At 47.6% G+C, this 27887-nt stretch overlaps 1 protein-coding gene across 8 annotated transcripts in view; it reads left to right on the forward strand.

The window, feature by feature from the left end:
• The window catches only part of LOC144173833 (uncharacterized), a 268949-nt gene that overhangs the window by 78665 nt on the left and 162397 nt on the right, over positions 1–27887 (forward strand). For all 8 annotated transcript variants that reach the window (XM_077702098.1, XM_077702101.1, XM_077702095.1 and 5 more), the window contains 3 exons: positions 10607–10732; positions 14019–14147; positions 18897–19145. In XM_077702098.1, the coding sequence (XP_077558224.1) occupies positions 10607–10732; positions 14019–14147; positions 18897–19145 (504 nt within the window). The remainder of the gene's footprint in view (positions 1–10606; positions 10733–14018; positions 14148–18896; positions 19146–27887) is intronic.

Raw genomic sequence — 27887 nt, forward strand, 5'->3', positions numbered from 1 at the left:
CCCAGCAGCCCCCTAAACAACTGACTCCAAGCAAAAAAGTATCACCCCGGAGGTCTGCTCGAAACAAACACAACTGACTACCACCGAGTAGACCGGATGCTTTAACCCCTAAATCCCGCTCGTTCCTTAAAGCTCGAAAACTAGCCAGCCAATAAACCAACTACAGATTTCATCTCAAAACGTACTCCTCGTATCTCCAAAGCAAAAAGATCCCCAAAGGCCTCCGCCTAAATGTTAGTTGTTGCCTTGGTGCACTCCCTCCTGAACTAGCTGCCAGGTGGCAAGGTATTCTGAATAATGCTTCTCTTTGCCTCCTAGAAATTCTTAGAGACCACTGTACTAGCCAACTCAGACTCTTCAACGACCAGATTGAAGCTCTTCCGCTAACTGAGCAGGAGAAACTAGACCTCAATATTTTTATAAAACGCAAAGAAAATCATCTTAGCAATAAGCAAGCGGTTAAGTTTCAACGTGACCAGCCTCCCTCGCGAAATACAGCTTGCACTGTAGAAAACCATCCTCTCAATAGCCCTGACTATTAAGTATTAGGTCATGTAATGTACCCCCTCGATACAGAAATTGCTTTAGTAAACCTCCTCCCCCAGCCAATAATCCTATTGAAAAAACGAGCTCCTTCGGTACCTGCCCCAGCAACGTTATTGACAATTCCAAAATACCAACGGCCGACGAAAAAGGTATCCTAGAACGAGGTCTAACTTTCTGTCTCACAAATAACCGTGTGAATGAATACGAGTTACATAAAGATCTCACTGAATTTTCTCGGAGAATGAGACTAAGTGAGTTTTTTTGGGGAAAAATAGGACCAACCTGAGATTAACGAACGCACCCTCCACCCTCCTATCACTTGGACTTCAGATATAGATCAATCTCCAGAATTAGATCTGTACTTAAAATCAGTATCAAGAGAAATATTGACGACAACTAAGCGATCAAACAAGCGCATGAACCTAACTCCGTCGGAAGAAGTTACCCTGAATAGCCTATCAACCAAAACCGACATAGTCATAAAGCCAGCCGACAAAGGTGGTAGCGTAGTTGTTTTACCTATGGGAAAATACAAAGATGAATCTTATAGGCAGCTCAATAACCCTTGCCATTACAAGCCCTTAGATAACGATCCGAGCCAGGAGTACAGCCTAAAAATACTTCAGAGCCTCACAGATCTGTGATCTAGAGAATTAATAACGACAACTGGCTTAAATTTCAGGAAACCGAATAATAAGAGCGCAGGACGTTTTTACCTCCTCCCAAAAGTCCACAAAGTCCCCGTAGAATTATTGTTCACTGCCGACATTCCTGGCAGACCCATAGTTTCTAATAACAATACCCCAACCTAAGCATTATCTCTGTTTCTGAATCGTTACCTATCCGACATTCCGGCTCTTCTTCCTTCATTCGTTCAGGACACCCCCCACTTGTTCCACATAATAGAAGAGATAAATAATGGTGGGCACCTACCCAGTGGAACCCTCCTTGTTACTCTTGACGTTGCCGCATTGTATACAAACATCACTTTCGTCGAAGTAATCGAAGCTATTTCAAAAGCTTTATCAAAGAACCCGCACGAACATGCGACAAAAGTGTACATAACTTTGTTAAAACTAGTTTTAACTCTCAGTTATCTTGAATTTGACTCGTCTTACTTTTTGCACGTTTTTGGAACCAGCATGGGTACTCCATTCGCGCCGACCTATGCCAATATTTTCATGGGGAAACTTGAAGCCACCCTATTTATTAAGCTCTTTTCCGTACAAACCTCAGGTTTTCCTCCGTTACATAGACGACACCTTCATGATTTGGAAACATGGTCGCGCGACCCTAGAAACGTTTATATCTCATCTCAATTCTTCGCATCCGACTATTAAGTTTTCCTGCCAGTATTCTGAAACAGAAGTGAACTTCCTGGATACCACCGTCATTCTAGACAACGGTAAACTTAAAACCACGCTCTTTGGAAAACCAACAGACAGGCAGCAGTACCTAGATTATAAAACCCGTCACCCGAGGCACTGCAAACAAGGGATCTTTGTAGGACAAGCCACCAGGGTTAGAAGAGTATGCAGTGATGACAGTGACTACGTAAAGCATCTAGACGAACTCAAGTCCACCCTTATGAACAGGAACCACCCCAAAAGCTCGCTCGATCAGGCGTACCAACGTGCATCTAATCTCAAAAGGGATGACGTGCTCAATGAACAGCGACAAAAGGAAAGCGCCAGGCCGCCTGCCCTAATAACTAAATTTCCAAACGCCCTCCCAAACGTAAACAATATACTGCGGAAATACTACCCCATTTTAGCCAGTAACGACCGACCTAAAAAGACGTTCCAGGAAGCACCAAGGGTTACCTAACGGAGAAACAAGAATCTAAAAGATATTTTAGTGCATGTTAAAACAGGGCCTTCAAAGCAACCAGTCATAGCCATACTGCTCCCGTCCCAGATGCAAGACTTGCAGGCACCTGCAGACAGACTGCATTGTAAAAAGCACAGCCAGTAATTATGTCCACAAAATTATTTCAAGTTTTACATGTACTTCACCCAACATTGTCTATATGTTGGAATGCTCAATGTGCCACAAACTAGGCGAAACGAGTCAACCTATGAGCCTACGTCTTAACGGCCACCGGGCAGATACTCTTAGCAAATCCTCCATAGCTGTAACGCAGCATTTCAACCAACCAGGCCACAATTTTGATGACCTTAAGTTGTATATACTTCAGTCAAACTTTAAGTCTCCTAGGGACAGGAAATACCGAGAATCCTATTTAAATCACAAATTCAACTTCATGGAACCTACTGAAATTAATGCATCTAGGAGCAACTTGGAATCCTTGCGATATTCACAGGGAATACAGCATGAGGTATTGCATTGCGTATACTTTATCCAAAGACTATGACCCCTCCCTCTGCTCCTTACTTGGTCGCCTAATTCATTTTGTTTTCATTCCTTAGCTTCCAGTTTAGTACGCGCCCGCATCCCTCCAACCTTTTCTGTGGAATTACATTTTATTTCTTTTTTTTTTTTGCTCCGCTTTGTCTTGTACGTCACTCTAACTTTATCTTTTTCGTTTTTGGGTTTCAGGACAGGCCTGTTCCAGGAATGTTGCTGTTGGTGACACGTGCCATTTCAGTTGTAGGGTTATTGCTTTTTTTGTGTGTGTGTGTGTGTTTGTGTGGTTTTCCTCCTTGTTTTTTCTTTTTCCTGGACCTAGTTATTCCCCCCCTTCTCTACCTTTTCTTTTGACCTGAGGTTTGCAGATAGTTTCTGACAAGGACCCCTCTCACCTCCTGTTCTGCTTACGGCGGTTCTGAGAACCTTTCGGTATGCCGCGTGGCGGGTCAACAAACACCCTCTCTTCTTTTCTCTCCAAACATTTCCCGGAATATCAACCCCGGGCTGACTTCCCTCTGACCTACTTCGCGGCTCAAACTATACAACCTTCGTTCCCCCTCAATATCTACCCCGACATACTCCCAAACCACTCCGCTTTCTCAATTACACTTCCTTCTTTCCTTCTCTCCTCTCACCTGGGGACCTACCCCTATATAATATAAAGTGTGCCAGACAGGCGAGAGGTTGCCCTGACGAAGGCAAGTCTCTTTGCTGAAACGTTTGCAACAATCGTGGTTTCTACCTTGTTCGAAGTTTTCTTTTCTTGTGTTCTCTACCATCTTCAAAGTTTTACTGCGCCCTATATATATAAATATATATATATATATATATATATATATATATATATATATATATATATATATAGCACAGAAATAAGAGTTGGCAGTCAAGAAAACCTCGGAAAGCAAGGGGAGGATGTGGTAGGTCATTGAAACAGATTAAGAATTTGGAAAGAAAGGAAGTGGAGAAAAAATGCCCGCCAGGTGGGATCCGAACCCACGACCTCCAGAATACCGGTCTGGTGTGATATATATATATATATATATATATATATATATATATATATATATATATATATATATATATATATATATATATATATATATATATATGTATGTATATATATATATATATATATATATATATTGACAGGAGGCACTGACAGGCGATAACAAACTATGTGGTTATGGGGGGATTTGCCACAGGTTAAACGAACGGGGATTGTGCGACGAGTTCCCGTGGAAGAAGAGGACGAGGTGTGATGGTTGTGCTTCCCTCAGTGTGTACCAGCGGTACCCAGCCTCTTGCGTTTTGAGTATTGCAAATACATTTTTCTACGGCATCCTCGCCTCGTAACAATAGGGTGTCCCAGCTATTATGCACCAAGATATAAAAAAAAGAGAAATTGCGTAACTCAAAGAAAACCTAGTGCATAATGTTTGCAGTACTGTGAAGAAGCGGAGAGTAATTTTTTCGTTAGTGAGACTTAATTAATTAATTGTAATTAATTATCTAACTCGAGAAATACCGTCCTAATCACTAAAGTGTCAATGAGGCACTTGTAGGTAACCACGAGGGGCATCTAACTGCGCTATTTTCAGCGACGAACTAATTGCGTACTCATTTATTCTGACTGATAACGGAAACCCGCGAAATATGAAAATACCACGTGACGACGCTTACGCGCGCATTGTAATGCAGCGTCCCCAAACAAAGCTGATTGAAAGCAACTGCTTCGCGTGTTACCCGCCCGAAGAGACAGCGCATCACCTTGATAATAGCACGCATGGAAGGAGCAGCAGCAGCAAGATTCGCGGGACGCGTGTGCAGATAAGGAACAAACTCGGACGCGATTTCTTCTTTCTTTCTTTTGTCTATTTCATTCTGGCTAACTCAGAGGCAGCCTGTTTGAGGGCGTTGGTTTACGGTGCGCGCGGAGGCGCCGTCACGTGGTATTTTTCATATTTCGCGGGTTTCTTTTATCAGTCACAATAAATGTGTACGCAATTAGTTCATCGCTGAAAATACCGCAGTTAGGTGCCCCTCGTGGTTACCTACAAGTGCCTCATTGACACTTTAGTGATTAGGACAGTATTTCTCGAGTTATATAATTAATTACTATTAGTTAATTAAGTCTCATTAAAGAAAAAAATACTGTCCGCTTCTTCACAGTACTGCAAACATCAGGCACCTGGTTTCTTTCGAGTTACGCCTGTACTCTTTCTTTAAATCTTGGTGCATGATAGCTGGGACACCCTGTATATGTATATATATATATATATATATATATATATATATATATATATATATATATATATATATATATATATATATATATATATATATATTTATACGTCTGGAGCTCGAGTGCCGCTGACTACCACCCCCAAGCGCAGGAAACAAAATATCTTCACATGAATACCCGCTATAGTGGAGGCGAAACAGCTCCGCCCGTAGCGTAGTGGTCATCGCACCAGACGCGTATTCTGGAGGTCGTGGGTTCGGATACCACCCGGCGGGCATTTTTTCTCGACTTTCTGGCTTTCAAAATTCTTCATTTGTGTCAATGGCCTACCACATTCTCCTCTTTTCGTTCAAAGGCAACCTTGACTGCCAACCCTTATTTTGTCTTAATTCACCGAGCTCCTCATTTTTTAATTCTGATATATATATATATATATATATATATATATATATATATATATATATACCCATATATAGTTGGGTAACGGAATGATTATGTGTTTTTTTACTATGGTTAGTGAAGTTGACATTTTTTTAAATTTACGTAACAAGGAAAGAAAGAAAAACAGGCGCCCTCAGTGCGGACTGAACACGCGCCTTTCGAGTTGATCTCGAATGCCTTACCAATTCGGCTATCTGGGTGACTGTGTTATCCTTCACTTTCTGGGGTATTTATATTTTATGTAACTGTATATAGCTATATATTTATATAACTGTATCCGACGCTTGAGGGTGGTAACCAGCGCCACTCTGACTACACGGGGAAACGGGGACCCTCTTTTCAACCCCCGGGGCTTGCAAAGCGTAGATAACCCCAAGAACTGTTTTTGAGATTGGTAAATCTTCAAGGAGAGGCGACTTTTACGAGGCATGTCATGTGTCTGATTTACGCCCATACTCAGTAATTCGAATAGCGATGACGCTGGAAGTCAAGCTGGAAGTACAAGTCCGCTCCTTGGTGCAAATTTTTCATGCGTGCGTGAAGTTTGTTGTATCCAGGAATATATTGCAGCTAAATGCTCCTACAAAGCCGGTGTGTGCAGAGGATCCAAGGATGCTGCGGCGCTGGCCTTTAGATTTGATGACGAAACGGCGTCGTGCACGAGCGAGAGACGAAGGGCCCTTCGAAGGGCCCTTCGTTAGAAGGTGCCCGGCCCGGGGCCGGGCACCTTCTAAGATTTATCCCAAAACAAGATTTCTGATGAACGACGCTACGTAAATTCATTAATTACCGTAACAATGTGTTTAATATCACACAAATACATTTACCACAGCTATCAGGAATCGTTTACAAAATAAATACGGCCCGTAAGCAGAACGTTACTGCTTGTCGTGGAAAAGGATTGCTTTATACCGGTAATAAGAGTTACAATGGTTGCTGGCTAGCTGGTTAATGGTTTTTCAAAAAACAATTACTGCGTGGCTGAAGGACGAGAGACAGGGGGTGTTAAAAACTTCCCCGCAGTTTCACTAGTGAAGGCTGCGGTAGCGTTTCGCCACAAGCTGCTACCTACGCTTGAAAAATCATGAACTCTTCCGTATAAAGATGACGATTGTTTATCGCAAAGGTTTCTCGTGGAGGGAATCCTTGCTTGCCTTCTGGATTTAAACTTTGACTGGACGACCTTTGAATTTGACCAGCACGCAGTCTGGTCTTTTGGTCTCAACGTCTTTGAGTTTGACCCTTGCCCATTTTATCTCGCCCGAAGAAAGCTTCGCGTTCCACAATCGCATCCCACAATTGAACCCCGCTCCAAATCCTAACTGCTTCCAGAGTGTCGGGAATGCGCATGAAGAAAAAAAAAACGCTTTTTTTTCCTCTATGGAAATGCGTCTGTGCCGGAGGACTGGGGCTGATGCACCTCTATTTGACGCAACTATAGTCGCGGATTTTTGGTTTCTTTACAAGCCATTACAAGAATTTTAGGTGCAAAGTACCTTAGGACCGCGCAATGTCCGTCCGCGTCCGTGCGCATAGCATTTACAATCGCAAAAAATCACACAGGCACCGGCAGGATTTGAGCCTTTGTCTGGTGGACCAGACCGAGTTAGTGTGAGTCATCTTACCCATTGGGCTACGACCGTGGGCTAGTACCCGAGAGTCAAACGGCTTACTCCCTCACCTGTAACGGTGCGGCGCACTTTAGGACCTCGCAATGTCCGTCCGCTTCAATGCGTGCGCACACCACCATCAAGCGAAAATCAAGCGAAATTCTAATTGAGCCGTGAGTTGCAGTTTCATTTAGGGAATAATCAAGGTAAAACTCAGGGCTCAAATCGAATGCCCGTCGGGGCGCAAATCGGATGTAACTAGGGGCGCAACTTGGATGTCATTTCGAGTCTTCGTACTCCGTACCCTCGCCATCATCCACGGAGTGGAGATGCTGCCATTTATTCAGGTACTCGACAAAGAATGTTTAACCATTAATAAACACAGGCTGACGTTAACACTCTGTCACATTATTTAACTATCAGTGCCAGCCTTTATTCCACGCAGGTGTAAAATTGGGAGGGGAGGGGGGAAGATTTTTAGCTTGGCCTGTTGGGTGGTTGAATAACTTTGGCTCTTGATAATATGACTAGTACTACAAACGCGGGAGTCCCACTTCGGCTCTTCGGCTCCCGTGCGATCACTCACGAAAACCGAAGGTTCAAAGCTCACGGTTAGAGAAGGTATAACTGCCGCGACGTTTGCACGACAACACAGTAATCGAACTCGCACCTAAGTGCCTTTCTCTTCATAGCTCACGTATCGAAGTATCACACCGTTAAGGCTGGTGCGGAAACCGTTGTAATTGAAACCAGTGAAGATAATTTAAGTGTAAGAAATGAGTACTAATACTCGTAGTATTATGCCTCCTCAGACCCGGCGGAGCCAGGCGGAGAGCGCTGAACAAAGCGCTCATGTCAACAAATCCCGTATACCCAACCTTTGAGGCGTCCAACACGTTTACGTAGCCGTTAGTGCATTTAGGAAGGAATGAATATTAAAGGGACACTGAAGTGAAATTGTCAAGCTCCCGTTTTTGCTTGCACTGCGTAGACTGGCTCAAATTAGCACACTTTTCATCGTTTATCCGGTTGACAAATCGGTAATTATTTTACAAAGCGCGAAAGAAGAAAAACTACCATGCGCGGTTTGCGGCGGCCGCACCAACTAAGGCTGTGACGTTGGGAGGAGGGGCGCCGTGATTGGACGATGCCCAAGATTAGCAATCACACAAGTTTCGGTTTCGGTTCTGTAAAACAACATGTTCGACATCCGATGGCGTCGTTGGATGGGCATTCTCAATATCCCAGTAATCATAGTACCGCGCTTCTGCCATGTTGTCGGCTGTAAAATGCATAAGATAAGCCTCCCAGGACGGCTTGGAATCGTAGCATTCACTAGCCGAGGCCTACGCAGTGCATGAGCGCCCTCCGCGTCCCCGCAGACGCACAAATGCATGCGCTTTTCCACAATATTTGGAGCTTGCCTCACTCATGCCTGTATCGTAAAAAGCGTGTTCGCACCAGGCCAAGGGTCTATTGATTCTGGCCTGTGCCCACTGCCCGCAAGCAGTCGGTGCTTATGGCAACAGCACGCCAACGAGAACTCGCTAGCGCGCCAGTGCCAGGCTGCGCGAGTTCTGCGGACTAGTTCGTGGAGCAGTGAACGTTCGGCCCAACAAAAAGTGAACTCAGTATAGAAAACATCGGCGAAAAACGAAAACGTTACCTTATAAAAACAAAAAAAAAACTTGTCCCCGCGGGGATTTGAACTTGTGACGGGCAAAACACTTGCGATTACATACCTGGCGCTCCAGACCACACGACCACGGGCGAAAGCGCTGTCGATAATGGAAATATAAGGTATATAATGTATGACCAGTTTACACTTTTATTTAGTTTTAGCTAAATAAAGTTTCAAGTAGCTTAGGTCACTATTTGTTGTATTGCGCTCGTGCAGTAAGCGTCCCCCGAGCCTCCACAATTGCTCACGTCTAGCAATTGCATTTCTTAGACGGAAAAGCGTTCGCAGATGCGTAGTCGTGCTGCTGACCGCTGTGCTTGTTCGCCCAGCGCAAAAAAGTGCATCCCGCACCCTAGTTTACGCTGTACGGTGAAAATATCAGTTGATTTTATTTCCTTAGTACCTATATTGACTTCGCTGACTCTTCTACCCCTTCAAGAGTCATTATATTTTACTGGCGTACCAGTCAGCGAAGCGTCGCATGTGCGCTTGTGCAGCGCTTGTGTGAAGCGACCTTGTCTTGGAGCTAGATACAGAGTACAAACTAACGAAGTAAAGAAAGGCACATTCTTCCATTCACAAACGTGTTGTGGCTTAGTTTCAACTGATCGAGCGAATTGGTATGACCCGTCGGCGGCCGGCGGACTTGGGCCGACTGACTCGGTCGCGGAAGGTCGGCGAGCCGTGCAGTAGCGCAGCCAATTGCCAGCTCCTCTCCTGCTGACGTCACACGGAAACGCCAAAGAAAACGGGCGAGATCGCAGAGAGGAGGACAGCATTTTCGAATTGATTTTTCTACTAAATAAATTCGCATAAACGCGCTCAGAGTGGTCGAAACAGGGCCTAGGGACTCCGGACTACAATTTGCGCTCGTAATCCCGCATTGTTTACAAATCACTTCAGTGTCCCTTTAATACTAGCAGTTATATTCGCAGTCAGATCAGGTGGGTCCAAGCGTAGATAGCTGCAAAAAGCGCTCATATTAATGTTGTCCATACCCAACCTTACAGTGACCGACAAGTTTACTTAGCCGTTAGTGCATATAAGAACCCAACACACCAGTCTAGACTTCGTTTCGCCGCACATACATATCCGCTCACAACACCCCCTAAATATTCAAAGAAACGAAGCAAACACTCCAAAAGCAACTGAAGGCTGCGTAGTCCAATGCTCATTCCACTAACGAGGGGGGCGCCGAGTGATGGCGCCACCCGTTCAGTTGCCCGGTCCCTGTGGAATGGCGCTACCTTTGTCATTTTAGGGCCCTTAGCATGGGCGGATTTCCCGCCACTGACGCTTAGCTGCAGATTCCTTTGCGTGAACCGTAGAATTTGCGCGGCGACGGCCCTGCAGTTATCGGGCGAGCATCCGTTGACGTTCGGGCTGACAGAAGCGAACCACAGCTCAGCTTCATTAAGCAAATCTGTTGGGCAACTTGGCGCATTATGATTCAAGAAATAGAGCGCAACTTGGACGACGACAGTAACGAAGGGCGACGGGGCAAGCGCTTTATTGTAAACACGGGAATAACCAGTATAATTTAGATATGGCCAAGGGCGCACTTACGTAACAAGCAAGGTCTGCAGCTTCAACGGTTGTTCTTTAAATGGCTCGTTTCGCAGGATAAGACCTCTTTCATAATCGTTGTATGGGTCAAACACTTTGTCTCCTCTTTCACTTCATGGCAATATACTTATGCTATTTTTTTTTCAGATATTGATGAATGTTACGATGGAATAGCAAAGTGCCAGCACCGCTGCAACAACACTCCTGGGTCATTCGAATGTCGGTGCCACCCGGGATACGCAAATTCTCCCACCAACAAGACGCAATGCATAGGTATAAAGCAGTTAAACTGAATGCCCTCCGGGTCCAAGCTATTCTATGAATTGATTAATATGACTTTCGTCTGTGTATGTCGTTTTGTGCCTGCCTCTTATTTTGCATTTCGCAGTGCAAGTTCTACTATCCGGAAGCGGAGGAACATATTTGCGTATAGGTTGACAACTTGCCTTGTGGAACCTCTTGTACGTCTTGTGAAAAACTGTCTGACCGCTGTATTGAGTCCGCTCAAGTTATAGAAAGCAGGCGGAGTATCTAGCTCTAAAACAAAATTCATCGCGTTTTATCGCTCACGGGTGGTGCAAAAATACTTGCGCCTTGCCCACACTAAAGCGCGTGGGCTTTTCGGCGAGAAGTACCAGACAAGGAAAACGGTTGTAACAGACGTAATTATGCAGGAAAACTAATTACAATACCTTATACTTATAAAATAGCTATTACATGGGCTGACAGTGATCTCACATGATCTCACACGGGAGGTTTGAAACAAATGACAACTTTTTTTATGCCGTCCCGTTGGCCAAAAGGGGTGCGAGAGATACGCTGAGTAAAAGTTTATTTATATTTAATTGTTTATTTCGCAATGTGGTTTTATTGCCCAGATACCGGATAGTAGCAAGAGAGCACTGAGAGGTGGCAAGGCCAGCGGAAGGATCGGCGGAGCAGCCGAAAGACCGTTCCGTACACTTCATGCGCTTAACGGCGATTGACGATACCGCTCTACCCGTTCCATCGTCGTCATCTGCACAATCAAAGTAGAATATCCCCTTCAGTGGGTGCACACCAGTTCTGTCGGGATCGCCACCACCAATCACGGGGCCAGTGCTGAGCACAGCGGTTGCCGCCGTAGCTTGCCTGTTTTGAGATCAACTGGAATCGAAATGACGCCGATTATGGGGCTCGCACTGTGGCTTCGCGTAACTTGCTCATCTTTCGCATTACTATTTATTTTTTTAATCTTGCAAGAACGCGAAAATCATCGTAATTTATAATAAAGGTGACACGAAGAATTAAAAAAATTACAGGCCAATAAGCTTACGTACTGTCAGTCGTCTACAAGGTACTTACCAAGGTAATCGCTAACAGAATTTCTTCCACCTTAGATTGCAGTCAATCTAAAGAACAAGCAGGACTTCGTAAAGGCTGTTCAACAATGGACCATATTCACACGATCAACCAGGTGATAGAGAAGTGCGCGTAGTATACTGAACCCCTATATATAGCCTTCATAGATAATGAGAAAGCATTTCACTCGGTCGAAACCTCAGCAGCCATTCAGGCATAACGGAGCCAGGGTGTAGACAAGTATTACGTAAGAATCTAGAGGATACAATGGGTGCAAAGCTACCATCGTCCTACATAAGGAGAGCAGTAAAATACCTATAAGGTAGGGCGTCAGACAAGGAGACACAGTCTATCCAATGTTATTCACAGCATGTTTAAAAGAAGTATTCAGAAAATTGCATTGGGAACAGGTTGGGAGTAAGGGTTAACGGAAAATACCCGAGTAACCCCAGATTCGCTGATGACGCTACTTTGCTAAGTTAGTCGGAGGACGAATTGCAAAGCATGATTACCGCACTGGACAGGCAGAGCAGAATCATGGGCCCAAAAATTAATATGGAGAAAACTAAAGTAATGCTAATTAACCTCGGCAGAGCACAGCGGTTTGGTATAGTAGGCGAGGCAGTGGTAAGCGAATATATCTACTTAGGCCAAGTAGCAACCCCGGATCCCAACCATGAGGCAGAGATAATTAAAAGGATAAGAATGGGGTGGAGTGCGTTCGGCAGACATTCTGAGATTAATGAATGGCCGCGTAACATTGTCTCGGAAGAAAGTGTGTGACAGCTGCATCTTACCGGTACTCACCTACGGGGCAGAAACTTGTGTGCTCACTAAAAGATTTCAACTTACATTGAGGACGACTCAACTAGCAGTGTAACGGAAGATGATAGGTGTAACATTAAGAGACAAGAAGAGGGCGGAGTGGGTCAGGGAACAAACGCGTGTTAAGGATATATTTGTAGAAATTAAGAAGAAGAAATGGACGTGGGCAGAGCGTGTAATGCGAAGGCAACAGAACTGTTGGTCATTAAGGGTAACAGAGTGGATCCCTAGAGAAGGCAAGCGTGGCAGGGGGCGGCAGAAAGTTAGATGAGCAGATGAGATCAAGAAGTTTGCTGGGATCAATTCGTCGCCGTTGTTAGAAATCCATGGGAGAAGAGTTTGCCCTGCAGTGGGCGTAGATAGGCAGGTGATGATGTTAATAATGATGATGATTTTGTTTGTTTGTTTATGTGTGTGTTTGTCTGTCGGTCTGTTTGTCTATTTATTTATTTATTTATTTATTTATTTATTTATTTATTTATTTATTTATTTATTTATTTATTTATTTGTTTATTTATTTATTTATTTTTATTTATTTCATAGTTTTTGTGAGGGCCATTGTCCCAAGTTAGGCTACCGAGTGGAGGAAGGCGGGCGATATCGTGATCCTGTTCTGCATTCAAACCTTAAGCAGGAACAGATTTTGCAACCAGGGATCCCGCTTCTATGAACACTGTGGGGTTCTAGAAGGGTAAAAGTAGATTAGTTTACTTTCCCCTGCAATAGCAAAACCGGCGACGAGAGAGACTAATCCGTCTTCGTCTTCTCGTTTCGCCCTGCTAGCAAGCGATCTGCCCCCACCCCGCGGCTGCGCGCTGTACCGCGCCAGCCGCGGCGGGCCGTGGCTCGACGGAACAAAGGAAGCGACAAGTGTTTTCGCTCATTGACATTTATTACTGAATAATAAACATTCAAAGAGCATGCAGGCTAGCTGGTTGGCGGCGAGGATCTAGTTCCTCGCCCGGGCAATTTAAGGGAATCGAGAGGTTCGACTCACCGCGACAACAGTCATCGCCGGGGCGCCACCTCAGCGCGCTCGCGTTTGCCTCGCTGGAACACCGATGGCAGCCATTGTCGCCCTCCTTTTTGCCCGATCCTCGAAGGAAGGAAGTCGCTAGGCACGTCCTCTCGCCTCGCTTCCCGAGCTCCGACTCCCCCCCGCAGCTCGCATCCCGCACGCGCTCGCCGGCTTAAAGACACTCCTACGGCGAGGAGGTAGATCCCCCTCGCCGACGTCTTGCCGAGCAAATTCCCGCGAGGAGCAAGCGGTATGGCGAAGCCGAACCAAAGGGAACGCGCTAAGGTCGCGTTCCCACAACACAAAAGAAATTTTCACATTACAACCGCCCCGAATAAAGTAATTTGGCATTTGGTACGTTTGTCTCTAATGCAGACATCGACGAGTGCAAAGTGGACAACTTCGGCTGTGAACACGAGTGCGTTAATGAGCCCGGATCCGCTCGATGCAAATGCTTTTTCGGCTTCAGGCTTCAAGAAGACGGCAAACGTTGCGCACGTAATTGTGAGTTCACTTGTTTTTGTTTATTCTACAAAACTATATTCTACAAAAATAGAAAAAAAACGAGAGTGGTTCTACAATTTTTTAATGCGAAGAAGTATATGTTTAACCCCCGCAGTTTTCATTCCGGTGTCATCGATTTACTCGGCGCTGCTCCGGGGCTTCCCCCGGAGCAGCGGGGGAAGCCCCGCCTCCGCCGATGCACCTTTGGCAAGTTGCGCAGTTGGCAGCAAACGGTGGTAGTGCGGTTATCAGATGTTCGCGAGAAATATACACAAGCACGGATGAGCGCAAAAACTATACAATTTTTGGACCTCAAACTTACCTTCGCAAAGGACCACACGTGTTGGGTGTAGTACTACCCAACAACAAAAAAATTCCCCCGCATTTCCCCGAGGGGGAGAATGTGAAAGTGCGAATGCACGGTTGTCGGCCCGCTTGCGGCGCTTGCGCTCGGCCCCCGCAGCCCACCGCCTCGCCGCCTTCTCTTCCATCTCTTCCATCGGGTTTGTAGTATCACGTGTACACCACGCAGTTATCAAGCCGCTATAACGCCGCTGAGTCGCCAACGCACGCCGCTGACGACGTAGTTTGAATGCGTTAAAGATATAAGGCGCGTCCCTAACGCTGATATCACGTCGCGTCCGTAGCTTGGTCGGTAGAGCGTCGCGCTGCGGCCGCAAAGTCCGCGGATCGAAACCTGGCGCCGGATGCTGTTTCTTTATAGAGGAGCACTGCGGACGCCGACGCCGCCGCCGACGCCGGCGGTGGATGGTTTGGGGTCGCTTTGGACCCTCTTAAACCCTACAATCAATCAATTATATATCCACGGCAGTGTACGGCGGGGGTATACACAAAAACGCTTTTTTTGTTAGGTAACTTAGTCGAAATACCGCGTGATGTGCCCCAGCTAGCAAAAAATTCCCCCGCATTTCCCCGAGGGGGAGAATGTGAAAGTGCGAATGCACGGTTGTCGGCCCGCTTGCGGCGCTTGCGCTCGGCCCCCGCAGCCCACCCCCTCGCCGCCTTCTCTTCCATCTCTTCCATCGGGTTTGTAGTATCACGTGTACACCACGCAGTTATCAAGCGGCTATAACGCCGCTGAGTCGCCAACACACGCCGCTGACGACGTAGTTTGAATGCGTTAAAGATATAAGGCGCGTCTAACACTGATATCACCGTCGCGTCTGTGGCTTGGTCGGTAGCGCGTCGCGCTGCGGCCCGCAAAGTCCTCGGATCGAAACCTGGCGCCGGATGCTGTTTTTTCTTTAAACAGCACTGCGGACGCCAACGCCGCCGCCGCCGCCGCCGGCGGTGGATGGTTTGGGGTCGCTTATAAAGAGCATTCGCTCTTAAAAGCCGCCCGCATCTTCCCACGGAGGGAACTCGAGTAAATGCGTCGCATCTACTCGAGTCAAGCAAAGCGTCACGTCAAGCGTAAGCCATGCAAAGACGCCCTTGACTGAATTCCGAACGCGCGCTCCACCGCTTATATACGTTGAGGGGACTGCGTAAGCCGGTCCCAGTCGACGACGTTGGCGTACTTGTAAAGCGGCGTGGACTCTAGGTGTTTGAGCCAACCGCGGATGTTGCTTGGCCGGAGAACGGCACACCGGTTATATGCGCAGCGCGCCCGAAGGAGAGGAAACCGCGGAAGAGAGAGTACTGCACATGCGCCGGCCCAAGCGCGTCTGCCGCGGCTATGACGCAACACAATCCAACACAATCCACTTTAATCCAATCCAATCCAATCCAATCCAATCCAAATCCAATCCAATCCAAGCCAAGCCAAGCCAATCCAATCCAAGCCAATTCAATCGAATCCAATCCAATGCCCCTCGCGAGAGAGTGTTCGAATCCAATCCAATGCCCCTCGCGAGAGATGTGTTCGCTTTCGCCTCGACTCGACGCGCATGCGCAGTAAGCGTGCGGACTACGGACGCCAATACGGGTGACATCGTGAGTTACTGAAATGCTCTGCATTTAAAAAATGCACTGACGATTACTACACTCCCTAAATGAAATTTGTGCACAGCGCGAGCTGCAGTCTTCTCGGTCACGGCGTATTTCTGCTGCGTCTCAGGAAGTGTTCGCGTGATCAGCGAACACACGGCGGCGTGCGCTACTCTTGTGCTACCTCGCAGTGCGCTGCCGCCGCCGTCCAGCATGTTGCAAATCGTCTTTGAACCTCCCGCGCAAACGTCTCGTGGTTTGGATTAGCGGAGAATGGAACAGCGTCTGGGGAAAGTGTCAGGGGGAGGGCGCCCCTTTGTGGCGACGCATGAGACATGTGTGAGGGAAAGGCAGTGAGAGAGATGACGCCCTAGCTGCACATGTCGTACTCCACTTGACCCTTCGCTGGACGTTCCTCTCCGTTTTCTTTCTTTCATCGCTGCTGTAACATACGCTTATCCCTCTCAACTTTCACTCTGGCCTGCGCTGCCCACATTTTTACGAGTTTGGTTCTTGCTTATAAGCCCAGCGAAAACAAAAATTATTTCCCTTCCACTCTGTGAAGAAGGATGACCTGCAAAGCTGGACTCAGGCCACGGAGTGCACGAAACAAAACACGTTTGTTGTAATTTGCGATGGAGCATACTTCTATAGGTATCTGAATGAACCTCTGAAGGATCCAAGCTTTGTTCTTGCAGATAAATATTGGCCTGCCTGTGTCCCTCCCGCGTCGTAAGCATCTTACTTTTTGTGTAAGACTTGGTTCAGAGTGTTGCCGCAACTGTTGTAATAACTTTAAAGAATGACGTCATTTCACGTCTCAGCTAACCGAACTGCGTCACATATCATTGTTTTATGTCCGTAGATCACGGTACGGTTTTTGCGTCGGTGGTCTGAATATAGTCTAACACACAAACCCAATCCGCTCTACCCCTAAGGACTTCGGATAGGAGTCATTGGCCCGTGTAACGTCCATGTTTAAAACTCGCACCAGCACAACGGACATGTCATCCATCAGTACAGGTATGAAACCTATAGCTGCGCGTGCACGCCCGCCTCCTCCCTCCCACTATTCACTACAAACCTTCGCACGCGTAAACCGGTGATGTGGTGTGCTTAGAAGTGACGGTCGCGTCGAAAAAATCCCCTTAAAGCCCTCTGAAGAAGTGTTGTGGCTCACGCAAGCTTTCAAAGCGGGCAAGTTGCTGTTGATCCGGGAGGGATTCGCCGCTACTCTACGAGCTGAACTTGAGGCGGTAACGGCGGCGCCAGCAGCTTTCCGTTGTTTTTGCGCCCATTCGCACTTCTGGTGGCGCCAACGCTTCAATTCGTGCTCTTCTTTCTCCAAACGAACGGCATGCATCTGTCCCATAACGCTTTAAAACCTGGAAGCCCTTCAGCCCTATTCCCGCGTGCAAACATGTGGCTGTCCGTTTTCATTCCCCCTCAAATGCAACTTACTGTGGGTGTAAGGTGTCTGTGTAACACATCAACCCACACCCGAAGCACTCGATTAAGGAGGACAGCCGACTAACCGCATTGAGCCATGTGATTCGACGTCTAAATCTCCCACCACCACAACCTGCATTTCATCGGTAGCGGCATGACGCCTAGCTCTGCGTGCGCCCCCCCCCCCATTTTTTTCTACCCGCAAACCGCGCACGCATAATCCGACAAGCGGTGATGGCGCATACTTAGGCGTGAAAGACACCGGCGAAAATGTCGCTCGGAATGCCTTCCAAGCTAAAAAAGAAATATTGGCTCAAGCCGGCGTTCCAACTGGAGAAGTTTCTCTTCTACATGTAGGGATTCTTAGCTACTTGGCGAAGTGAATTTGAGCGGAAATAGCGACGGCGGGTTTCGGTCGTTTTAGGGGGCGCAGCCCTTTGACAGCCGTTGCCTGGGCTTCGGGCGAGCGGTATCTGTTTATGTCCACGTAACCGAGTGAGCGAACGCAGCACTGATGAAAGAAAGAAACCGGAGAGGAGCGTCTAGCGAAAGGTAAAGTGGAGAACGACACGTGCGGCTACGGCGTCATCACTCTCACTGCCTTTCCCTCACATATGTCTCGTGCGTCGCCACCAAGGAGCGCCTCCTGACACTCCCCAAACGCTGTTCCATTCTCCGCTAATATCAACAAACCACGTGACGTTTGTGCGGGAAGTTCGAACACGATTTGCAACATGCTGGCCGGCGGCGGTGGCGCACCGCGGGGTATACCAGCAGAGTAACGCACGCCGCTGTACGTTCGCTGATCACGCGAACAACACTTCCTGAGACGCAGCAAAAATGCGCCGTGACCGAGAAGACTGCAGCTCGCGGTGCGCACAAATTCCATATTAGGCAGGGTAGTAACTATCAGTGCATTTTTTTGCGCCCATCCGTGCTTCCGTTTATTTCTCGCGAACATCTGATTACCGCACTACCGCCGTTAGCTGCCGACTTCGCTACTTGCCAAAGGGGCATCGGAGGAGGCGAGGTCAAAAATAGTTGTGAAAGAGGTGTCAGCGGCGGTGAGGAGGAGCCCCTGAGCGGCGCCGAGTAAATCGATGAAACCGGAATGAAAACTTCGGGGGTTAGACATATACTGCTTTGCAGTAAAACAGAGTGTTGGAAAGCGGACTCGCTAAGCAAAGCTTTTGTCCGATACAGCGAATGGTATAATCAGTGTGTCATTTTGGTCACCACCTTCACCTCATACAGGCAAGAGTAAAACAATTACACTGCGCGCACATGGATGTCCTGTAGAAGAGGACAGTAGCTTTCGTCGCGTACTTTAGGCGGCGCCATGTCTTACAGATGTCGACGAGTGTTCGTTCATTGGAAATCGATCGAATTGCCCACACGGTTGCCGGAACTCCGAAGGTGGGCACAAGTGCTTCAAGAACAGCACAGGCTCTGCAGGCAGTCCTCCTCCGCCTGAGGACGACATAGAAGGGTCTGGTTACAACGACGGCACACAGCTTCACTACGAGCAAGACTATTTCATTCCGGTCGAAAATTACACGTGTCCACATGGGTACGTCGCTTCCGCAAGTGGATGCAAAGGTGAGCTGCTTCTTTAAATACTGTGACGATATTTCTACCAATGCGGAACTAATTACGGTTCTGTGAACAAACAGCAAGAACATTTGTGCCCCCTCGTGACCTGCGGCGCTGCAGCATAATTGTCCCCAGAATTCACTGAGCCCGTTTTCCGCACTTGCCTCGTAAAGGCGCTAATCATTTCACGCATTCTCCCTCTCGACACGCGGCACTTGACATCTCTGTGAGGGCAAAGGTTGGTGATAGCACGCCGTGTCCCCTTCTTCTAGATCCCAACAATCCTGAGTTGCCTAACGCCCGAAAGCGTTACAATAGGCTGAGCTGCAGAGGGTCGCTCGCAGACGCGGTTCGGTTCGCGCGTGTGCAAAACGCTATGATATTCGTCTGTGTGACCCTTGGCTCGGTGGCTTCAGCGTCGCGCTCCTGCGCATGGAATCATGGGCTCGATTCCCCCGGCCTTGACGTCTGGCGGAGTGGAAAACAAAAACGTTCGTGTTTTTTCGTCAGGTGAGCTAAACAAGACCGTATTCTCAACCACATGCCAGATAACACCGGTGTTTGCGCAATCGTCGACCCGCAAAACCCCACTTACCTTTTATTTTTTGTCCCAGTCAACTGTTGGCAAAGGTACACTTTACTAAATTAAAGCGTGCAACGCAGCCTTTTTTGACACAGCGTAGCGTTCTGGGATTCGTTTTCGGTGGTGGACAGTGGCGTACGCAGAGTCTCGTTCCGGGAGAAGGGGGGGAGCGGGAGCGTACCGGGAAATAAAGTGTTAGTGCGAGAAGATGTAACAAAAACAGAAAAATAGAAATCTCTCCGAAACGTTAAGCACATAAATTTGGTTAAAGGAGCCATGAAGACGAAATACATGTTTGCTTTATTCGAAAGATTTCGTGTTTTATAGTGTCCCCAGCGCTTTCGCGGCAGCAAATGATGCCGTATTCACTGAGAAATAATGAATTTAGGTTAAAATGTTTATTCTCCCCGCCAAAACGTGTGTTTTGGTGGCGTCTACAGTGAAGTCACAACGGCGAGTATCTAAAAGAACTTCCACTGCGCCATTCGGCTCTGCAGCCTTGCTTGCCGTCAAACCTCCCAGATGGCGCTAGCATACGCAGCACTCCGCCGTTGCTTTGTTTTTAACCGTATGTACACCTGGCTTGTTCTTGTTACGGTAGAAAGTAATCGCTTCGTGAAACATGGGGTATGCTTGACAAACAGGGTCACGTAAGGCAAAGGCGCTTACGCCAATCGGCCAGTGTCGTATAAAACAACTCCAAAGCGTCGGACTCCTATGCAGCTAAAACAAGCATAGTGCGCCCAGTACCAACAGCAGTGCGCATCGGTACTTCTATGTTTACGTGTATTTTCGTAACTTTTGCTTTTACCGCACCATTCTTACTGCTGTAAAATGGATATGCATTACATTTAGGCGCATATAGCTCGTTCGGCAAGCTTATAAGCTGTGCCTAATTCTCGTTTGCTTTTGCCGGCCTCTGCCTATCGCAGAGCAGGCTGGTACGACATCATGGGTTCTGTCGCGGGAAATAAGCTTGTGGGTCGCATGGCTATTCCTTTTTTTTTCTAATTATAAAGCTTATTTTAGCAACGTTTACGTTAAAAGGGGAGTCAGTATGATTCTAACGAGGCAATCTTTTGAATGAACCAAACTTGTGTTTTGTCTTCATGGCTTCTTTATTAAGCAGTGGGCGTAATTTAATCATTTTTTCAATCGTTTCATTGTTTTATTTTTTTCGCAAGGAAATTGCAGTATGACTGATCATGAATGTAGGAGCAGGCGTCGACACCACTTAAACGTGGTGCAGCTCTTGCGATACAGAAACCAGCAGCCGTTACTTGATGTCGGCAGAGAAATATGCGACGCCCGCTTGCTCTGCCCCCAGACCCAAAAATTGCCAAGGAAGCCGCACACCCTTTGGCTCCACCCCCCTCGTCGTTTTCTGCCTACGCCACTGCCTGCGTTAGTTTCCCCTTTTTATATTTTATGATCTCCAGAAACAGTGCTAAGAACAGGACACACAATGAGGCGAAAAAGACCCAGCGCCACCTATCCTGGGAACCGCGCCTTTTTATTGAATTACTTTAACTCTCTCATATCCCCACCCTTTTCGGTTTTGCGTGAACGTAAATTATGCAAGGGAGCGCCAAGGGAACTTAGCCAACAAGGAATTTCGGTATGGGAGAGGGATTCGAGCCCAACATGAGCAGCGGTCTGCCAAAGAAGTCGCGTGAAAGAAATCAACCGCTAGCTTAAAATTATCAACACTGAGTTGCAGATGCACACCGCGCCAACGTTGTCGGTAAAGTTTTGGTACGATTCCAAGAGGCGGAACTTACTGCGCGTTGCTCGGAAAAGCGTTCACCTGTTTGCACCCAAAATAGCTGCCCGCTGAGGATAGTCAAACTGAAAGAGCTACCGCACAGGATTATCACACGCCAGCGTAAAAGAGGCTGGAAAGAGAGAGAGAGAGAGAGAAAACATTTTAATAAGCTCAAATGTGAGAGTGGAACCCTAGACCGGGAATCCATGCGTTGCCCTCGCCGTCCTGGCCCGTGTCACCAGGAGAGTGTGGTCCTCCGGTTGACAGCTGGTCAACAGTGTCTCCCACAGCTCAGGAAAGGAACAGTTGGAGAGGGGAGGTAGGGCTAGGTTGTGAGCGCATTCCACATTTATATGCTGGAGGGGACATAGCTGCGGACAAAATTTGCATATAGCGGTATACTGTGTGGGAAACAATAAATTCATTCGTATCGGGTGAACGTACGTCCCTGCTTCTAATTGTGGGAGTGTTATTTCCTGAGTTTTTTTTGCTGAGGGACCGGTGAGGGCACGGGAAGTTTTGTCTGGTGGTCCGGTAAAATTGAGTAATTTCCTGATAGGGGAGAAGTGGCGTCGGAGCTGCGGTGACATCTGGGGCTCGGTGGGCCAGTTCGCGAGCCTGTTGGTGGGCGAAGTTGTTGCTTGTTACAGAGGCATGGGCAGGAGTCCAAACAATCGCCACTCGGTGAGATGGATGGTATTGCTGAAGTACCCGCAGGGTCGTTGCTGCCACCCTCCCTGAAAGGAAACTGCGGCAGGCTGCTTGACATTCAGTGATGATGACTCTGCTGGAGCATTGGATGAGGGCTAAGGCAATGGCGAGTTCTTCAGCGTCTCGAGGGGATGTCGTGCGGATGGATGCGCATGAAATTAAATAGTTTTTGGTGTTGTCACTGCAACCATGGTTTGGTTGTTAGCGTAGCTCGCCGCATCGGTGTAGAACACGTCAGAGCTATATAAGCGTTCGTGGGCTTGGCTGTGGGCGGTCCTGCGCTCGGTATGGAGGTCGGGGTTCATATTCTTTGTTAGGGGACATACAGAGATATGTTTACGCCACTCGCCTGACAAAAGGGCCAAGTGGGTTTGTTCTGCACAGGGCCAGTTTATGCATTGCAGAACAAAGCGGCCTGCTTGAGTGTGTGTCAGACGGAGGAGCTGGCTTGCGAGATGACCTTCAATGAGTTCCTCAATGGTGTTGTGAAGACCCATTTGAAGAAGCTTGGTTGTCGATGTACTCATGGGGAGCCCGAGGGCTTGTTTAAATGCCTTCCGAATGATCCTGTTTAGTGTTTTAATGTCGGATTGGGCCATGTATGAGGCGACATAGGTGAGCCGCGAAATGACGAAAGCTTGTATTAGTCTCATTGTGTACTTTTCTTTCATTCCTCGATGGCGGTTAGTGACCCGCCTAATCATATGCATAACTTGATCAGACATATTACGTAGCTTTGACAAGACAAAGTCTTTTCGGGGTGTTGACTTGTATGGTAAGGCCTAATATCTTGAGTGAGTGGCTAGGTTTGATCGAATGGCCGTCAAGAGATATTTCGATGGGCTCGACATCGTGTCGTGATGGGGGTTTCCGGATGATGACAAGTTCTGATTTTGCAGTGAACAATGTAAGCCACAAGCCTGGGCGTAATTATTGACTTCTTCGGCTGTACGCTGCAATGTGTCCTGCATCCCACCGAGAGAGTCTGTGTCAGTCCAGAGGGTGATGTCGTCTGCATACAGTGCGTGGTGAAGATTCGGCATCTGCTCTAGCTCTCCTGGTAGACTCAGAAAAGCGATACTGGAGAGGAGTGGAGACAGTACCAGTCCTTGCGGTGTACTGCGACTGCCAAGAGAGATTGGTTTGAATTTTATATCTCCAATTTTGAGCACAGCCTAGCGGCCTGTGAGGAAGTCCGAAATGTAGGAATGAATTCGGTTTCCAAAGCCAGTATTATTCAGGCGGGAGAGAATCGCTGCGAGAGCAACGTTGTCGAAGGCCCCTGTTAGGTCGAGGGCCAAAATGGCTCGAGCTAGGGGAGTGGCGAGTGGCGGGTGCAATTACCTCTTGTTTGAGTCGCAACATAATATCCTGGGTGCTTAAATGTTGTCGAAAGCCGAACACTGTTTTGGACATTTGGTTGGTGTCTTCAAGGTATGGCTGCAGCCTTTTGAGTATAATGCGTTTCAGTAGCTTCCCTACGCAAGAGCTAAGGGAAATAGGTCGGAGATTGTCTATGTGTGGAGATTTGCCCGCTTTAGGAATGAAGCGGACTTCGGCGGTTTTCCCTTGAATAGGCAGGCGGCCAGACGTCCAAAAATCATTGAGGTGTTTAAGCAGGATGGCAGATTCATCGTCACCTAAATTGGCCAGGAGCTTATAGGTTACTTGGCCAGCACCCGGGCCACTCCTTTTCTTGCATTCAGCCAGGGCTGCTTCCAGTTCAAAAAGTTGGATGTCTCGGTCCAAGTCTGCGTTGGGAGTACCAGAGTACAATGGCGGAGGGGATAGGATATCTGTTTGGAGGTATTTAGCCGTTAAGCCTTGAATGAGCTGTTCTGGAGTGCCGGGGTAAGCGTGAAGAGTGCGGGCCATGTTTCGATTTGATTCCCCCTTGCTGTTTAGGGGGTCAATAAGGTACCTAAGTAGGTTCCAAGTTTTTCAGGAAGTCACAGTGCCCTGGAGGCTGTCGCAAAGATGCAGCCAACTTTCTTTGCTTAAGGACTGTGCATACTCCGCCGCCAGTTGAGTGAGAAGAGATATCCTCCTACGGAGCTTCCGATTGTGGCGCTGGCGTTTCCATCTACGGGTAAGGCTATGGCGTGCATCCCAAAGGTGCAGCAACCTCGCATCCGCACGAGGGGTGTGGTAAGTCGTGGTTACATACAGCTCGCGTATGAGCATGAACTGTCTGAAGCAGGTCGTCTATCCATGCAGTGCAGGACTGATCGGGATTTGGCGAGTGGCAGCACAGCGCCTTCCGAAAATTATCCCGGTTCGTAATACGAGTTTTTCCTAATCGTGCCTTGCAGTCCCGGTTACGCAACAGAATCTGAATGATGTCGTTGTCTGAGCCTAAGTTAGTGTGGGTGGACGGCCCCGCAACATCGAGCTGGCCCGCCAACAAAGACAAGTCTGGGATGGTGTCCCTGCAAGATTACAGAGGTCCAGATAGCAGTTGTTGCCGCGGATTAAAGCCAGTTGCGAATGGAAACGACTTCAACTTGACTTTGGAGACAATCGGACTTCTAAGGGAAACAAACAACCATCTGAAAGAGCAGCAAACCGAAAATAGCGTGCGAGACCAGTCTAGACAGATCACTGCAGTCCACATTTTCCTCCTTTCAACACATGCTTAATTTTGTAAGGTATACCGTTGTTAAAGAGCCCAAACCAACGAAATCGCTAAAAGGCATACTGCCAGGCTCACGTACCCACCAGGCTGCTCTGGGCGACGCTCGCGTATTCGTAAGAAGGGCTGTGAATGGGTCTTCTCGGTGTTCGATATATAAAAACATCTGGGTTATCCGTGTTGAATACAGGCGCACACTGATTGTATCTTTCTCCATAATATTTTCTAGAGAATTTCGCTATATTCGGTATAACCCATAACTAGATTTTCATGGATCGATATAAACGGGTTGGACAGTATTTACTTTTAAAATGAGAGTACAAATATAATATTTATAGCAGCGGTTATGAAATAAGAGACCGCTGTTTCAAAGGTGTAGACCCATGCGGAGGCTCATCTCCGTCTCGGATGATTTCTGCATGCTTTAAATTGTCAGCTTTGTAGCATGAGCGTGGCACTGTTGTGGCTTGTTCGCGTGGGTGGCGCTCTTCGGTTGGTTTTCCACTCGGAATTGAAGCTGCGCAAAAAGCGACTGGCACGAAAGCGGTTCATCAATCTAGCGCGCTACCGACTTTCATGTGGAATGTCTATTTCAGACTGGCAATATTTCACGCGAGTGAAAAGCACGAAGTAGTGTGACTGTAGTAAAGCTCCTCCGCATGCTTTAGCTTGCAACACTCGAAAACACGAGCCTTATTAAAGCGGCGCTACCTTCGGGGCGAGATTTTTAAAGACGATAGTGTTTCTTGGGCTACTTAAACCCAGACATTTTGGTCTGTCTGTATGTCTGTATGTCTGTATGTCTGTATGTCTGTATGTCTGTATGTCTGTCCGTCTGTCTGTCTGTCTGTCTGTCTGTCTGTCTGTCTGTGAGCCTTTTTTTTTCTTTAATGCCGGTCTTCGACACAACACAGAAACACAAAACAAACTTGTTCACATGAGCAACTCGAGCGACAAGCCACCAACCTATATGAAGGCTGATGTCTCTCTAAAATTCCCTAAGCGTAGTCAAGGGTTCTATCCTTGACAGCCAGTCAGGAGTGCATGCCTTGCGCTTCTGGACTTCTACGTACTGGGATATAGACTCACGAAAACATTGCCGCGTAGGGCGGGCGTCCACATCACCGTGGAGCCAGGCCATGCGCGGGCGCCATATGCTATGCAAGGCCACCAACATAACGAGGTCCAAGGGCGCCCCCTCCGCGTTTTCCACCGCTAGATAGCGTATGCCATGGGGGCTCAGCGGGAAATCTTTATGAAGGGTCCTCTGGAGGACATCCCACAAAAATACCGCAGCCCAACAATGCAGAAAAACGTGCTCTATCGTTTCTGGTTGTTTACAAACTGAACACTGAGTTCCCCATGGCACACATATCCCTCTATCCTGCATCCAGGTTCCAACAGACAAGGTGCCTGTGTCTAATTTGAAGAAAAAAGGTTTTCACACCAGGGTGAACCTCCATTCTTTTGACGCGCTTTAGCACATTTTGGCCTGGCCCAGCACGGTAATTAAATCTATACATAGGGTCGGGGAAAACAACATCGCAAATGTCCTTATACAGTTTTTTGCTTGTCACAGAGGACAGGTACTCGCCAGAAAAACGTGCGAATAGAAAACGGGCCGTCATAACTATTTCCTTAAAATACCCATACACGCCACCTGGCATGCACCATGTTGATACTACATATTCCGGCATAGCACGCGCCAGCCGTACTTGCATGAGACTCTGCAAGAACAAAAACCGGTTTACCAGCTGTCACACATAAAGGTGCGCCAGCCCCAAGCCACCATCTCGGACTCTCCGAAACAGGTTTGTTCTGCTGCACCTCGCCCATGTTGAGCCCCAAACGAACACCGCAAATACCCAATGAAGCCTTTGGACGTTGATTCGCGAACAATGCAGTACCTGCATGATATACCAAATCTTCGTTACAAAGAATAAGTTACATGCCGTGGCCCTTGCAAAAATTGACATCCTTGCCCCCTTCCATTTCTCGGCCGTCTCCCTCACCGCCTGTGTCGGGCTACGCCAGTATGGTTCACTATCCCTGTAATATTCCAGTTCAACGCCCAAGTACTTCACTGGAGTGGTGACCCAACTAATATTAGCGAAGATTGGCGGTGTTGATGACCATTCCCCATGCCAAAATCCTAGGCACTTTGCCCAGTTCACAAAACTACCCGTCACCATGCCAAACTTTTTGACAGTGTCAACTACCAACTGCACGCTTTCTTCGTTCATACAAAAACGGCCACGTCGTCTGCGTAAGCCAAAAGTTTAATTTCCGACTCATGCAGTCGGAAACCTTCGATGGCACTATTTCTGATTATACTCATACACAGGGCTTCGATGTATATGGAAAACAATAGGGGGCTGAGGGAGCAGCCTTGGGGCACCGAAAGCTGCACTTCAATTGGGGCTCCCAACTTTTTGTTCACGATCAGCCGCGTAGTGCAATTGTGGTACGCCAGGGCGACTCACCCAACGTTCGCATGGTCCGAACACAATCAAACGCTTTTTCCAAGTCAATCTGCAGGACTGCCACTCCCGTGTGCAGGGCGCGTCGCAGCACTCGAGGACACACCTTGCTTTATGGATATTTGTAAAAATATTGCGACCCTTAATTCCGCACGTCAGATGTGGCCCTACTATTTGTTGGACAACACTTTGAAGCCTTTGCTCCAGAACTTTCATGAAGATTTTGTAGTCGACGTTTGTTAATGATATTGGCCGGTGCGACTTGACAAATGTAAGTTTCTCCGCTTCATCTGTCTTAGGAATGAGAACTGTGTGGGACGTGGAATATGATGGGGGCAGTGTTTTAATATCATACACTGCATTAAACATCTTCGTTAGCACAGGTACCATTTCGTATTTAAACATGTTATAAAAAGCAGCGCTTAACCCATCCGGCCCCAGCGACTTTCCTGGCTTCAGGCTTTCAATAGCACATTTCACTTCGTCTTCCGAAATAGGTCGTTCAAGCCAGTCCTTCATTTCGTCTTCCAAACGAGGCAGCGTGTCTATGAAATCCCGCTTAAAGCTTTCTGCGTCC

This window comes from Haemaphysalis longicornis, unplaced genomic scaffold (assembly GCF_048455015.1).
Source record: "Haemaphysalis longicornis isolate Haplotype H1 unplaced genomic scaffold, Haemaphysalis longicornis Haplotype H1 scaffold_3, whole genome shotgun sequence".
NCBI classification, from domain to species: Eukaryota; Metazoa; Arthropoda; class Arachnida; order Ixodida; family Ixodidae; genus Haemaphysalis; species Haemaphysalis longicornis.